The sequence below is a fragment of the Saimiri boliviensis genome, chromosome 11 (assembly GCF_048565385.1).
Source record: "Saimiri boliviensis isolate mSaiBol1 chromosome 11, mSaiBol1.pri, whole genome shotgun sequence".
In the NCBI taxonomy this organism is placed as follows: domain Eukaryota; kingdom Metazoa; phylum Chordata; class Mammalia; order Primates; family Cebidae; genus Saimiri; species Saimiri boliviensis.
The window spans coordinates 107,523,661-107,541,063 of record NC_133459.1 but is presented as its reverse complement, the minus strand read 5'-3'; the positions used below and the strand labels follow the sequence as shown (position 1 = coordinate 107,541,063).

At 31.1% G+C, this 17,403-nt stretch overlaps 1 protein-coding gene across 3 annotated transcripts in view; it reads right to left on the bottom strand.

Annotated features, from left to right (window-relative positions):
* COL11A1 (collagen type XI alpha 1 chain) overlaps nt 1–17,403 on the bottom strand; it is a 215,055-nt gene that overhangs the window by 117,072 nt on the left and 80,580 nt on the right. For all 3 annotated transcript variants that reach the window (XM_074381332.1, XM_074381331.1, XM_003933240.4), the window contains 13 exons: nt 16,321–16,395; nt 15,143–15,226; nt 13,047–13,103; nt 9,314–9,367; nt 7,423–7,476; nt 7,237–7,290; nt 6,990–7,043; nt 5,756–5,809; nt 5,586–5,630; nt 4,374–4,427; nt 3,911–3,955; nt 3,275–3,328; nt 2,782–2,826 (listed from right to left, as the gene is read on the bottom strand). In XM_074381332.1, the coding sequence (XP_074237433.1) occupies nt 2,782–2,826; nt 3,275–3,328; nt 3,911–3,955; nt 4,374–4,427; nt 5,586–5,630; nt 5,756–5,809; nt 6,990–7,043; nt 7,237–7,290; nt 7,423–7,476; nt 9,314–9,367; nt 13,047–13,103; nt 15,143–15,226; nt 16,321–16,395 (729 nt within the window). The remainder of the gene's footprint in view (nt 1–2,781; nt 2,827–3,274; nt 3,329–3,910; nt 3,956–4,373; nt 4,428–5,585; nt 5,631–5,755; nt 5,810–6,989; nt 7,044–7,236; nt 7,291–7,422; nt 7,477–9,313; nt 9,368–13,046; nt 13,104–15,142; nt 15,227–16,320; nt 16,396–17,403) is intronic.

Here is a 17,403-nt window from a genome sequence, read left to right as displayed (position 1 = left end):
TTAACTAATATTTATTTTGTTTCTTGCTATTTTATACTGGACTCAGAGACTCTGTTATGTAATACCAATTGCTACTAAGCAACTAATATATGAGTGAACTCAGAAATAAAATTACAGGAAATATTTAAGGGATATCACAATTTATCACAGAACATATTCAGTATATTTATCAAAAATGTCTGAAAAAACAATATAATTATCTATTTTAATTAACTTAAATTGTATAAAATATTTTTACCAAACATAAAAGCACAGGCTATGATAACTTAGTGTAAAACATTGTTTTTGGACAGTAAATATATATGACGGTAGTTAAATTATATTAAAAATGTTAAATTATACCATGATACAATTGAAACATTGCTATTTACCAAATTTTCTGATAGAAGGCTCTTAAGCCAGAATAAATAAATCATAGTTATCATTAAAAATAAAATAGCTTCTACTTTTTAATATAGATGTAATACAAAATTTTTATTATAGATGTATTATAATTAAAATCTGCTTTCCTCGTCTCCTAAGTACATTTTTCCTTTTGTTGATAAGACATTGGTTTTGAACGTACTAGCTGAATATGTTCAAATCAAAGACAGAAGCAGTGTATACATAAGGCATCTCTCTTCTTCCACCAGAAATGCAGTAAGCCAGAGTTTATCTTTTATCTTGCTTGGCAAAGGGAATTCAGATATAACAACTTTCCCTAAGAGCAAATCCCTCTTAATAATCTAGTACATACATGATAAAATCATCGTAGAAAATTTAATAGGTCCATGTGTCAAGTGCAATGTAAAATAAATATGCTGTATTTATAATGTTCTAATTTAAATTACGAGTGACCCATATCAAAATCTCTGATCTAAATATTAAAAATCACCTTTAGAAACTAACATAACTCATAGGAAACATCCATATTTTTGAAAGTGCTTAAACAAGTACTTTCAAAACCACTTAAATCTGATATGTTGCTCTTACAGCTCAGTATTAAGATAAATAATCCAATTAGAATATTAACCAAAAGATAACAGATATTTTATCAAAGAAGTTATAGAAATGGCCAATATGCACATGAAAAGATACTCAACAAAAGTAATGATTAGGGAAATGCAAATTACAGTCACAATGAGACACCAATTCACTCCAACAAGAATGATCATAATCAAGAAGACAGACAATAACAAGCATTAGTGAGAATGTGGAGAAATTAGTATCCTCATACATGGTTGTTGGGAAGGAAAAAATGGTACAATCAATATGGAAAACAGTTTAACATAAGTTTACCATAACCAGCAATTCTACTTCTAAGTATATACCAAAAAGAAATGAGAACACATCTGTATAAAGACTTGTATGCAACTAAGCACTGGTATGGATGACAGCGAAAAAGTATAAACTACACATATTCTATCAACTGCCAAATAAAAGTAAACAGGATCAGCTGGGCACAATGGCTCAAGCTTGTAATCTCAGCACTTTGGGAGGCCGAGGCCGGCAGATCACTTGAGGTAAGGAGTTCAACACCAGCCTGGCCAACACTGTGAAACGCTGTCTCTACTAAAAATAAAAAATTAGCCAGGCATGGTGGCAGGTGCTTGTAATCCCAGCTACTCGGGAGGTTGAGGCAGGAGAATTGCTTGAACCTGGGAGGTGGAAGTTGCAGTGAGCTCAGATCACGCCACTGCATTCCAGCCTGGGGGTTAGAGAGTGAGATTCTGCCTCCAAGAAAAGAAAAAAACCATAAAAGTAAACAGAACCTGGTATAGCCAGTCAATGGAATACCATGAGGACAATATAAGGAGCAAAGTACTAATATGTACGCTGCAACATGGATGAACTAAAATGAAAGAAGTCAGACATAACGATCTCATATGCATTCATATTGTTAAGTCCATATATTAAATTTATTTGTAAGTTTCATTTACATGAAATATTCAGAAAACTCAAAAAGGCAGAAAGCCAATTCGTTGTTGGCTAGGTTTGAGGGGGTGGAAACAGGGACTGCAAATTAAAACAAAGTTTATTTCTGGAGTGGTATAAGTATTCTGAAAGTTAGATTGCGGCACAACTGTAAATTTTAGTAAAAATCATTGACATGTACACTTAAGTGAATATTCATAGTATGTAAATTACACCTCTTTAAAGCTGTTAGTTATTTTTAAAAAACTGATATGTTCGTAGAAATCAACAAAAATAAATAAAGAAAAAAGGTGTTGGAAAGAGCCAGCTAGCAAGTTGCTATAACTACTGGGAACAAAATATTACTCCAGGAATCTCACAATGGAGATCAGGGGAAAAGACATGCCTTTAATTAAAGATTCATTCTTGTTTTGATGCAAGCATTGAATTATTAACAAGAACATCATTTGTCATTCATATATGAGATATGCTGGCAATGACAACTTCACAATTTTCCTTCATCATATCTTCCTACAAATCTTTTATCACAAGCAAACCTAATTACTTTTTTGTAAAATAATGAAAAAGAAAAGAAGACCTAAGGAAAAGAGAAAATATTAATTCATACTAGTATGTTTCTGAAATTAATATAGCTAAGAATGTCACATTTGGAAGCTGTTTAAATGGTAACTGAAGTTTTAACATTCACAGTTTAAGAACATATGAATAAATTCTCACAATCTATGTTCATGTCAACTCCAGATTAATTCCTTATGTGCTGAGCTATCTACAGATCTTAAAAGAAACAGAAAGTAGACCTTATACCTGCCTAAAGTTGCTAAAGCAAACACTTTCACCAGGTATTACTAGAACAACAGAGTAACTTACTTTTTCACCAGGAGCACCAATTGGACCTTGTGGACCAGGAAGACCCTATTTTAAAAGAATTTATTTCATACATCAGAAATCAAATCACAGTACTTTTAAAACAGTTAATTATTAGCTGACTATAGTAAACAGAGTTATTAGAATCTACATATATGTATTCCCATACACCCCAAAGAATTTTAGAACATGATCAGGAGTTTAACACAAGCTACTCTTTTTGCAAAGACTTTATTGTGAGCCTGTTCAGAACACTCCTGCAGGTGGCTCGTAATCCTGGCATTCCCTAAACACAAATTGACTCAATTTTCTCTGGGAAGAAAGGGGCTTCTGCCAGTTTGCTCAAATTTTAAAAAAGAAAAGTATGTTTTTTCCTACATTCACATATTAAATATTGCTAGGCCTACATAGAAAATTGTGAGGCGGTCAATTTTCTTATGCAAAGATAGCATCTTTCCCCCATTATTTCAAAGGAGATGCAATGGCTTAGACTTACTTGAGGTCCTGGATTCCCTTGTTGACCTGGAGGCCCAGGCTCCCCTTGGGGACCCTGCCACAAGAAAATATAAATTCTTTAATGGGCTATGTTACACAATATATATTTTCTTCTCAATTGGAAAATGCCTCCCCCTTCACCTACAATCAGTTTCTCTCAAGATAATCTGGAAAATATTACAAGTATTAATGCAAACTATAGCTAATCTACTTAGCAAAATGTGGCCGGGCGCGGTGGCTCAAGCCTGTAATCCCAGCACTTTGGGAGGCTGAGGCGGGCGGATCACAAGGTCAAGAGATCGAGACCATCCTGGTCAACATGGTGAAACTCCGTCTCTACTAAAAATACAAAAATTAGCTAGGCATGGTGGTGCGTGCCTGTAATCCCAGCTACTCAGGAGGCTGAGGCAGGAGAATTGCCTGAACCCAGGAGGCGGAGGTTGCGGTGAGCCGAGATCGTGCCATTGCACTCCAGCCTGGGTAACAAGAGCGAAACTCCGTCTCAAAAAAAAAATAAATAAATAAATAAATACTTAGCAAAATGTAAGAAATCTTTATATTTTAGATTTAGCAACAAAAATGGCTTGTTAGTGCTTATATTCAAAGATGAGTTATTTTTTTCACTATTTCTACATACCATGTTCCCTTTTGGTCCTGGGGGGCCATCTACACCTGCCATACCCTGCAATGAAGAGAAAGTATGTATGGTTGTCTATATGTTTTAATGCTAAAATAGAAAATCAAAAGGTGAATCTAATAGCATGATATCCAGTACCCTAAGCAACTAAAAATCATTTTAGGATTTAATGGAAATGAAGAAGAGACAAGACCTATACTTTCTTATCCATGTCCACTTGGGAGACAATCTAGCAACATTTTCCACTGCATGCTGGGGAATAATCATGAAAGCAGTAAGATAGATAATCAAAAGGAAGAAAGAAGGAGAGGAGAGAATGATGAGTTAAAGTGAAAGGGAGCATCCTTAGCTCTTCAAGTATAACAAAGCAACTCTTGGCTGTCTACTGAGGGCTTGTATGGCCTCTGAAAGGTTGGCAACAAGCTTTCCCTAGAAAACCTTCAATGTTTCCAGCGATACATACGGGCTGCCCTAGAGATCCTGGAGTTCCCCTGGGACCCAGCAAACCTCGTGGGCCCTAAGAGAAAAAGAAGAAGCATGCCTTCGTAAAAAACGCCCTAAAAACACACTCCTTCCAATGAGGACATTCTAAGGTTACTTTAAAGTGAAAATATTTGGATCTCATTTATTAACACACTGAAAGTGATGTCCATAACATAAATATCTAGTGCTTATACTGATCCAAAAGCCAGATTACATAATGGGTTTTTAATACCGAAACTACATTTCTTTGATGCTATAAATTCGAATCAATTGGGGAATTTTTAAAAACACGAAATAGTTTAATACTTTCAATAAGACACTTTTCGGTCATTTTCTGATTTCAATGGCAACTTTGAACATTATTATTCAGTCAGATATACTGTACAAACAGAAGAGTCCTGATTCTCATTTATTGTACATTTAGGTAAATTTCATATTGAGATAGCATTCACTGAGGAAACAAAACGGCCAGCTGTGTAACTATATATGCAGATTACAGAAGCCATTTTTGAGAGTTTTCTTAAATTATTATTATTTATACTTGATTTCTTCTTTTCTTCTATTTCCTTTTCCTATACCTGCTCACCTTCTTCTTCTTCTTTAGAGACGTCAACAAAATCTAAATTCTCTCCCACTTACTTGAACTTACTTGTCAAGGATCTAAAATGTGGCACAAGGTAGAATGTGGCAATTTAAATCAAAATTAGGAGGTCTGTTTCTAGTTTAGTTATTTTGTTAGCTAGCTTTGGGTTAAGCTTTCCAGATCAGTTTCCTTAATTGGAATATTTGGTGGAAAAAAGTGATATAATCCTTATGTCTGGTATATTCTAAGTGACATATTATTTTTTTTTCTTCTGGTAGTAGGATTCATTTCTTCTCAGTACATAAATAAATTTTGGAATTATGAATGACAGAATAAAAAACAAAACAATGAAACAGCTACAAAAACTAGTTAAGGTAACTTTTTTAGCTGGAAAGATTACATTCCAGACTTTTCTCTCAACTGTCTAAGATTTTCTCTCAAAAAAGAGCTCTATATATGCTTTTTAATTTTTTTGTATGACAATTAACTGGTTAGCTTAGCTAAGACTACAATATTTACCTGAGTTTATCATTGCTTTTATATGTGTAACACCAGTCACTAGTCATAAAATAGAAATATTGTTTAAAAATAAAAAAGTAAGTTGCTTACAGCTTCACCTGGAAGACCTCTTGGTCCGATTTCTCCATCTTCTCCCTGTAATTGACAAAATTAATGAGAGTATATAACATTTAGACGATGTATCATTTCGACGTGATTTTGTTTTATTATGTTTTCATTTTAAATATTTCTTAAAGAAATGAGAAGAAGTATTAATATACCCTCATTCCATCATCACCCGGAGGACCTGGAGGACCTTGAGGACCTCGTTCACCCTGTTAAATCAACATAAATATGATTAGCATATGGAAATAGGTAGACTGTTTACAAGTCTATGAGGTAGCTATCCTAACCAAATAAAACAGGACATTTGGCAGGAAAACATACGGTTTATTTACTGTCCTCAAACATTTTGTAGATAAATTATAATTTAACAATTTTAACTGGCTTTCCATGTAACTATGCTAATAACATTTTATAATTATAAGGTAATAATATTTTCCTCTCAATTTTCAATACAAAAGGTTTATGTAAAATAAGTATCTAAAATAGTTTTCTGACATTTAGTTAATATGAGATAAATTATTTAGAAACATTTTGCTGAAGATTGTATTAAATATAGATATACTTTGGTGATTTTTACTTAAATACTTTCTGCTTCTAAGTAATTTACATTAAATCAACATAACTCATGGGACTAAAGAAATTTGGTATTTTTTTTAAATGGATAAAATTATATATTGATCTTAACATGTTAGACACGCACTATATGTTATGCCAGACATTCAGAGGGTTTTCTTTTCTTTTATTATGCTTTTTATCCTCCAGCTTACTTAAAGCCTGTCCTGTCTTCAATCTTAATGCTGGAAAAGAAAGCTCTATAGTTGATCTTTTTCTGAGAGATTGTCTAAATAATTTCCTATTAAAAATATCTACTGGATTGCTCTTCAGGATTATGGTTACTTTAGCCTATATTCTAAGTGACATATTATTTTTTATAAATTACAAGTTCTTGCATTGTATTGAAAGCTTTTAACATCACCAAAAAATAATATAGTGCCTAGTATATTACCGTATTAATGACAAACTACCTACAGATACCTTCTTTTTAGTATATTTCCATAGACAAAAAAAATATAGAGGTGAAATTAAATGTCCACTTCGCTTTTATGTTAATGTGATATTTTCCACATAAATGTATATATTCTATTCTATTTATGTTTACATACCAGGAATATTATAATGTCTAAAAATATTCAAAGAACTTACCACAAAGAATGCCACATGTGTAATTTTACTTATTTTCTTCCTAGTATCTATTAGATGTAATAATTTATTCAATGGATTCACAAATGTTTAAATTAATTTTTCTTCTTTTTCTGATTTTCTAAATTGTCGTCAATTCTAAAATATTTTATAAAATTCCCTGAAAAAAAAGAAATAGATGTATCTTACCCTGTGACCTTTGTCACCTGGAAGACCTGGAAGTCCATCAAACCCTCGATCTCCCTGTAAAACCATCATCATCACCATCACCATCATCATCATCATCATCATCATCATCATCATTCCAGTCTAGATATATACTACAATTTAAACGTAAAATGTTCTTTCATATTCAGAAATTTGATTTTTAAATATAAAATTTTCCAGGGTGAACTGACACACAGGATCTGAATGTAGAAATGCGCCAGCTTCTGACCTTTGCCCCAGGTTCTCCTGGCATTCCTCTTCCTCCATCTGCACCTGGACGTCCCTGATGATGCCAACAACATGATTAAACAAAAAGGACTCTTATTACCAGCAAGTATGTAAAATAAATAAATAAATTTAAAAACTAATCATCATCACTGATGTCTTCAAAATAAACAAATAAAATAAGTCATACCCTTTTTCCAGGTTTTCCTGTTGGACCAGGGGGACCCTGGACACCTCGAGGGCCCTATATCAAAACATCATAGTTAAACGATATTATAGAATTCTTGGTCAATAAACTCCATTAACACCAAGAGAGATGGTTTCAGAAACTGATATTCTCTTAGCTTTACCTTAATCATTCGAACACAAGGAAATTATTTTTATGTAAAAGTTCAGATAAAGCAGAAGACAAAACAGGTTACATAAAATAAATACCTATATTTTTCTAAATGGCTTCTTACAAAAAAAGATCATATCACTTATTAACTTTATTTGTAGACATGAGGTTACATTTAAATAAAAGAAATATAATGAAATATTTTTAACTTAAAAAATATTCCCAATTACACATTTTATTTCCAAAACCTTGTGATTTGACAGTTCCCTGGATGGAACTCTTCTCTTTTCAATCCCCTTTCTTTCACCTTGCTCTCATTTTTTGGATGCTCTTTACTAGATATTTCTTCTTTCATTGTACTTATAATCTTGGATTGTAATTGTCTTTCCTCATGTTTGAATCTCCCATTTAGATTGTGAACTGCTAAGGTCTTTAACTAATCTATTTTTCCCCACTGTACTCTTACAATTTAGCAGAGTGCCTGGTACATATCTCTTTTAATCATCCATAAAATGCTTGAGGACAATATGGCAATCCTTGGAGCAAATTGTTGACTGGCACCATGCTATGGAAGATTAAAGGTTTAAACTTCTCATGATCTTTGTCTTCAGTAGCAGTATACCACAATGTGTCAATATATACCTTATGTGAGGATCGATATGCATGTTTTAAAATAAAATTATTCCGCTAATAATAGGTCAAATGTAGTTTCACTTTAAATATTACATAGGCCTTAATTTTTAACTAACTACATACACTTTTTAGTTAATTGAAACACTATACATATAATAAATACGGTAGAAAAAAGTGAAACCCACATTTGAAAATCACTGTGAAATATTCATTCTAGATATACAAAATTAAGAGTGTCTAGAGCCCAGGCATGGTGGCTCATTACTATAAAACAGCACTTTGGGAGGCCCAGGAGGGCAGATCACTTGAGCTCAGAAGTTCAAGACCAGTTTAGGCGACATGGTAAAACCTCAACTCTACCAAAAATACAAAAAATTTGCCAGGCATAGCCGTGCATGCCTGGATTCCCAGCTACTCAGAAGGCTGAAGTAGGAGGATCCCTTGAACCAGCTCACTCCACTGCACACACTCCAGCCTGCGCAAAAGAGAAGAGTGACACTCTGTCTTTTTTTTTTTTTTTTTTTTAAAAAGATTGTCTAAAGGTAAAGAGTATGTAATTTTGTAAAAAATACTGTAATGAGAAGACTATCATGAACTCCAGTTCGAAAGCAGAGGCAACAATAACAGTACAAATATATTTTAGCTTTTAATGAAAAAATCCTTTCTTTGATAACATATCTCTCCTTTGGGATAGGAGTCAAGGAAAACTAAAATCCAAAACAACTACTCCAATGTTTTCAGATTCATCTATTTCATAAAAAGGAAATGTTGATCAAAAAGTTCACAAATTTTGGGAAAGAATAAACTCCCAACATTTTTATATAATGCAATTTTAGTATTTTTATACAGTTCCCAGTAAAGCTGTGAATATTTTCCATCCTTTTAATGGCAAAGTTAACCAAACATATAAAGGAAGGCTACTATACCCTGAATCACCCAAGTATCTTAATTGGTTTTCTCTGAAATTTTTTCATATTTCAAAATAAACGGTCATACATCAATAGAATAGTACTCAGGAACAAAAAGAATGAACTTATGATGCATGCTCAAAGGAAATATGCTGTTTCAAAGTAGCCAGTCAAGAGAAAAAGGACAAATTATTATTTTTTACCTGAGGACCTGGATCGCCACTCTCACCTTTGGCCCCAGCTGAACCAGGTCCCCCCTATAGAGAGAAAGTGAGGATATATCATTTAATTTAGCAATTCCATAACTACTTTTATCCTGCCAATTGCACCTGAAATAATTAAACACTATTCAAGATATATTTAATCATATTAGCATTATCTTATTAAATACACAGTAAATTTTTCAAGTAGTTGCATTTTGAAGTACATCTCTTCTCAACATATTGATTAGATTCCGATATGTGAGAAATAAAGGTCTATATTTAATGTTAACTACGCAGAAGCTAACCTCATGAAATCACATAGAAATTGCCTTTTGTGTGTGTACTACTAGAACACATATGATGATACACAAGGCATTATTTATCACTACACTGTGATGTAGTAGTAGAGTAACATGTTATTACCAAATCAGGTAGATATTTAATCCATTTATACTGTAAGGACTTGACAAAGTGTTACTGCTTTTATATTCTGATATATTTTATACTCTGAATTGTATAATAATAAAATGGCAAGAACCAGATGTTGTTGAAACTATTATAATTGTCCTAAAATAGTGGTAAAGCATTTTTACAAAGTTGATCTGTTTTCTTCTATGAGAATAAGTCTGCATAAATATCTCTTAAATGCATTTACATAATTAAAGTGGCTGGGCATGGTGGCTCACACCTGTAATCCCTGTGCTTTGGGAAGCCACGGCTAGCAGATCACCTGAGTTCAGGAGTTCGAGACCAGCCCAGCGAACACGGTGAAATGCCGTCTCTACTAAAAATACAAAAATTAGCCAGGTGTGGTGGTGGGTACCTGTAATCTCAGCTACTCAGGAGGCTGAGGCAGAAAAATCCCTTGAAACAGGGAGGCAGAGCTTGCAGTGAGCCTTGATCATGCCACTGCATTCCAGCCTGGGTGACAAGAATGAAACTACATCTCAAAAAATAAAAATAAATAAAAAATAAAGAGGCACAACAACAACATGGCACCATAAACTAAAATAAATAAAAGCAATACAACTGTTTTATAAAGAAGTTGTGAATTTTAAAATTAAATACTCGGCTACTTATATTCCCAAAAAACTTCCAAACGTTAAAAATAAACATGGTGATTACAGTTACTTCATGCTGAAACACTGTGTGTTTTAAAAGTTTCTGATTTATTTAAATCTGTACACATTTCATTAAATACTGAATCATATAAAGTATGACAAAGATAAAAATTAGCTAAATCTGTAACTGTTAGCCATCTATAGACTCCTGGTGACTCCAAAGTAAAAGAAGTGTTAATATAATGCTCATGAAATACAAGGAGTCAAGTAACATAAATTTTCTAATCTTCAAAATTAAAAGAATAATGACTTTCAAGCTTCTAATAAAGAATTATTGCAAATAAACTTCTGCAAGAGAAAAACCTGGGGTTTTTCATTAAATCAGATTATTAATCACGAATTGAATGCAATTATAGAACAGCCTATTTTAATTAATTGACTATATTATATTCTCTCCATATAAGCACTACCTACTCAACAAATTATAAGTACTTTGCCCAAAGGCTTATTCTAAAAAATGTCACACAGTCATTGACAATAAAAGAATGGGAAAAAGACACATTTGTTCCATTTCCTGCATGTTTGATAATACAGTCCTCCATTTGGGTATAAAGATAATTGGATATACACAATTGGTTACAATAATTTTTCATGGGAAAAATGTACAGATGTCAAAATATTGATGTAGACTTTCTTTTATAAACCTCAATCTAGTAAATAATTTTTTAGACTACAGAATAAAGATATATTTGGAAGACTAATAATTTAATGTTTTGATTCGAACATCAAATTTGCTTGTTTTGAAACAATGTTTAATACAGTAAATGGTAAAAAGAAACAATGATTTTTTTCTCTCAATACCTACCTTCAGTAATTAAGGAAGCTAAAACTTTTATAACAAAGAGATAAGTAGATAAAATTAATTAATATTGGCTATAACATTGAGAATGTGTATATGGTTGTCAGTGTTTTCTTTTTGCCCACAGGCTGTGGAAAATTGGCTGGCTCTTAATGGTTGATTAATGAAAACAAGAACCTTTAATGCAATGTGCCTCCCTTGCCTGCTCTTTGCTGCCATTAGCCTCCAGGGATCCATTTCCTTGAGTTCCTCAAGGTAAGTAATGAAGTTTCTTTGGATAAAAGTTTAGGTACCCTAGGACTGGTATCTGTAAATTAAATCATCTATGGCAGTGTTTCTCAAACATATTTGGCCATAGGAATCAACCAGTTGCACGTATTAAAATTACAGTCACAGGTTCCAGTCCTGGATCTACAATATCAGAGTCTGAAGTTCAGAGCACTAGGAATTTTTATTTTTAATAAAATACCTAGGTTAATTCTTCCGACTCAAAATTCTATAATACACTAATATACTACTTACTTTCCTGTTATGTAAATTTGAATCATTAACACATCATTTAAAAATTAACTATTTAATTTGTTAAGTGATATAGAATCTGCCATATTACTGTATTTTGGAAAAGCAAGGCATGATAAAATACATGTTAAACATTTTATAATGTGTTAATTTATATAATTTAAATTATATGAAACATATCAAAACACAGGTTTCACATGAGTTTCTATGATTAAATGTATATTCCTGCAAAATACTTGTGAAATTTCATGACTGAATTATGATAAATATAAACATAAGAAAATCTACAGAACAAAATATTTAATAAAATACATAAAGAAAAAGTATCATTCTAGTATGATCAGTAAAACAAAATAGTTAGAAGACTACTTACTTGATTCAAATTTGAATACAATAGTTTTGCTAACAATGTCTACTCTAGCACTTACTATACAGATAAAATTTCAACTTTCAGAGTAATACATTCCATAAACAGATTGATTTTCTTAAAATATTTTGAAGTCTATGAGAGCATATGAAAGCATAGTAGAAAAAATTTATACTAAGAAATGAATATTTAAAATATAAATTATTTATTCATTTATTCTAAAATTAATGACAATCCTGGTTTGAATCCTGTTTTTCCCTCTGGGAAAAAAACAAATAGTTTGAATACTATCATTGTGTTTCATGTGAACTGCTACACAGCTTAACATTAGCATATTCTACTGTCTTTGAAGATTTTTTAGACAAAAAATATTTGAAATACCTTAGTTTGTTATCATGCTTGTAAGAAAAAACAATGCTTTATTATTTCCAAGAGTCTCTACAAGAGAAAGTACTCTCTCTGATACCTGAAGCACCTTGTGGAATGCAGAGGCATCCTGCAGTTTGAAAAAGTATCTTGCTTGCCCCTAAGAGTGTGTCATAATTTTCATTGGCTTTTAACATATTTTTCTAACAAAAATTTTGTTTAACATAATATTAAGTCTCAAGGATTTAATGTAAAATTGTATTTTGGAAACTGAATATTAAGCAAATGAATGACACTTATAGTTTAAGAAATTAATAGTTGGATATGACTCAATTACATTTTTTATTTATTCAATTTAAAAATTTTTTACTGAGACCTCTTCATCAAAATGTTAAAACTGAATCAAGAAGAATTTTTTTTTTTTTTTTAATGAAGACGACAACGAGCATGAAAACATACACATTGTCACCAACCAGAGATAATCACAATCCCTGGGAGAAGCTGCACAGGGAACTGCTAATTTGAATAATTTAGCATATTATCTTTGTTGGGATAACCTACCACAGGACCTGGTCTTCCAGTTAGACCCATTGGGCCAGGTGGGCCTCTCAGAGCAATCTAGAAAACAAAATGTATCAAATTCAGTAACATTCTCCTGGAAGAGCACGTTAAAATACAACATGAATTCACACAAGCTACCCTTAAGTAACACATGATCAACACAGATTTAATAGCTACATGCTAGAAAGAGTGTCAGGTTACTGAAGAACAGCAAGTTTCTACAATGACAAAGAGGTAAATATCAGACATTTTAAAAAAACTGTTTAACACAGGAAGTCATGTAACATATATTGCTGTGATTTAATAAAAAATTAAAGTTAAACTGGATTTTAGAACAACCAATTTAATATCTGATAATGTACTATTCTGAAGTTACTCAAGAATAATGCATAACCTTTTTCTCTTAAATGTGTAGGCACAATTTGGGAGGATTTAGATTAAATTCTTTTGGCAATATTTTAGGAAAAATTATGATAACTAAAGCCAAACAGCATAAAACAAAACTGGTCAGGAAGTATTATGATAATATGTGCCTGTTAACAAATCTCAAACATAATGCTATAGAGAAGAATATTTTATTTTGTATAATCATAGACATAATAAACTGATTACATGCACTATTGTTACACTGAATATTAGAAATGTGAAATTAGCATACTTGAAAAGCTGGAACACATACAGTACAAAATATAAAAATTTGATAGATGTTAAATTAGTATTGTGTGCTACTTTTGAATATTAGAGAGCTCAATAGATGAACACTTAGATTTATCACAAAGATATCAAAAATAATACTGCAACAGAAATAAATGCAAAATCATATTAGAAAAGTGCACGAGATGAAAACAGTAGGATCTCCAAAGTCACTACTGACTCACCATGAGATATTTGACAATATACTTCTCAATCCTTGAGATTAAATATCTGAAAAATTCAATTACAATGCTTGCTACCTATTTTTCAAGTAGGTTAATAGGACTAATAAAATGAGGAATTTAATGACCTCATAAAATATTTAAGTTCAAATAATTACCTTAAAATTGTTCAAAATAGTATATAAGTTGTAGAAATGTTTACTAAATTATTTTAAGTAATTTTAGATTTGCACTATGCCAAGGTCAAACAAACAAATACTTAAATTTTTCATTATCTTTACACATGATGGAACCAAATAATGATCTATTTTCAGATTAATAGATTTAAGAAAGACATAAACAAACATTGAGGCTGAATTACAATTTTCACTCATGTTTTCAGATATTTTTACACATGCATAAATTAATCATGACGAATAAAAATTTTATCACAGAAGTGATTTATATTGCTTAGGAAGTAGGTAACTATATTAATACCAACAATAAGTCATTTATTTCCTTGTTCCTTAAAAAGAAAACCAATACTATAAATAAAAATATTATATGAATTCAAATTCCTTCCTGGTCTACCCTTTTGTTTTTCTTATGTATATTCTAATTTCAATGAAATTAATTAAAAAACATAAATGTAATTCTATATTTTATAAATCTACATATAGTGGAAACTTTAAACTAAAAAAAGAATTCGTAAACTGAAATTTAAAAAAATTACTGACTATAAAGATTAGGGTTTGTAAGAGATGTGGAAGGTTTCTTTCTTATATATGATATCCAAGAAATTTGATTTTCTATGTTATCCATGATATCATAAATAATCCAGAAAATTCAGAACTAATGTATTTCAAATTTTATTCTCTTAATTGTAACCAATCATGGACTTATGTGTTAGCAGAGTAAAATTGAATGCGAAAGATAAGGTGTACTAGGTGTAAATACATCAATACTCTTTGGGAAAAATAAATAGAAATCTTGTGTGTTATGGTGGGAGACTGCCAAAATTCTAGAATGGCAATATTACGTGGGTCAGTTACCTAACTATAATTTTCAATTAATAAACACGACTGCTAGATAAAGATAACTTTTAGCGTTTTCCAACTAAGTTCAATATACTATTCAGAATAAATATTCTATTAATAATAGTAGCATTTTCCATATGTACAAAAATACATTCTTGGCACAGAGTCAGTCATCTTGTGAGAATGCATGTTTATCCTTTCTTACCCGAGCCTGCTGAAGAATAGCTTGAGCCTGAGCTTCCTGAGCAGAGATGGTTGGTCCTTTGGAACCATCACCACCATATCGGAACTTAGAAGAGATAACATTAAGAATTAGCTTTGTCAAATATGTTCAATTATGTGCTATGATCATTAGATAAACCCACTTACTAAAATGGTGGTATTTTACAAAATTACAGGTAACTCCATAATGAATCATGAGACCTAGTTTGTTTTGTTTTGTTTTGTATTTTTTACTCTCCTTCTATTTCTTGTGGAAGTTCTTTCCAAGACATGTTACCATTTGTACAAGAAGAAACTAGAAAATCTTACTCAATTTTAAAAGCTGTAATGTCTATACCTCTGGAATAAACCATTGTGACTTTTTTTTTAATCAGCACAAATGCTACACATATTATTGATTCATTTGTATAAAATTCCAAATATACTAAGTTCAGTGACGGTTATAGCTCAATCTCTATTTAGTTTGTCAAAGTTTTTGGACTATCCATTAATACACAGGAAATTTTCCTTGTGATTTATTTATTTTGTTCATCTATTCTTAAGTACTTATATTATAAAACAGATCTTCTCTAATATTCCTCTATAAAGTTTGCTCCATTTTTAACTAAAATTCAGTATATGAGTCAATTTTTCACTCTAAGTAATTATTTCTTGAAACTTTGTTAATAACATTGAAACTGAGAAATAAATACATTTTTTTTTCCCAAAACACCAGGGCAACAAAAATTTTACAAAGGAATCTTCCAGTAAAGCAAATAATTTTTGGGCAATGAGTAACACTACAAATACATATAACTATATAGATAATAGATGGTAAATAGTATATTAATGATATGTTAAATAGCATATGAAAAACAGGTGAATAATGTGACTCAGGATAAACCACAATTGGAACTATTATTTAAAAACTCTGTTGCTAAGAGTTTAATCAAATAATGAACTCTTTCTTAGTTTTAATGCAGAGATTGATACTTATCAGCATTTATTTTGTAAAATTTTCTGAATTTCCAAATTCTGCTTAATTTCAAGTGTTTCTACCTATGATGTATGAGGTAGAAATCAACAGTTTTTAGTTGATTGTTCTTCAATATGGTTCAACAATAATCTTCAGAAACAGATGACAAGATATAAAGTCATTTCTATAACACAAAAAAAACATACCGGTAACATCAACATAGTACCCGGAGGACCAGGTAGACCATCAGCCCCTGGTAAGCCAGGACGTCCTGGGGGGCCCTAGGAAAATAAATGAAATAATCAAAATCAATAAATATTAAAATAATAATATTTACTAGAACTAAAATAAGTTATGTCTACTTTATCTAATTTGCATTTATGCTTCCCACCTTACTTAATCTGTTTTTAGTAAGTATTCCTAGACAGGATTGTATTCTCTTGTACTAGTTTTAGACTATTTTAACAAACGTTTGATTATTAATATATAATCCAACTAAGATATAAATTTTGCTCCAAGTTGTTTGCAGTCTAACAACTGTGTAAGATGAAGAGTTCACATATATCTTAAGGGAAATTAATGTGAGAAAAACAAGTAGTACAATCTTGGTTCTTATAGTTAGATAAAAACAGATTTAAGTAAATGATGAAAGTTTTATTTAAATTTAATAAGTTTAAGGTATATTTCAGTATTATTTAACAGATATATAAATAGTATTTATTCAGTAGAATACTTAATATCATACTATGTTTTAATAGATAATAGATACTATCTTTAGAGGAGATACTTTTCTAACATAGACAATAGCTAATCTTAGCATGTTAATGTTAATCATAATCACTAATTTATTTTAAATATTTACTGATGAAATATATTCAGTGTCTGTATATGTGCATGCACACAGACATGTACATTTAGAAGTTTAGGTGTGACTATGGTGACCAGAAATCCAAGATATAGATGTGATTAAAGAAAATATTAAATATATAATATATGCATCTGTTCATAAGTAAGTGACTCATAGATACAAGGTATATGTCCAAAACTTCAAATATAATGAGACATTTTTATGTAGCCAACTCATACTTGGCAGGTAAGGAATAAATTCAAAAATTAATAAATAGCTAGATACAGAATTATAACTCAGAACACACATTTGATATAAAAAAAAACTGCAGCAACACTTTTCAAATGTGAATTTCCTATAAAAAGTTAACTCTTAGAAAATACTTAATATTGATTCTAGATTGGCAAAATTATATTTTATTTAGAATATTCTTTCAATAGAT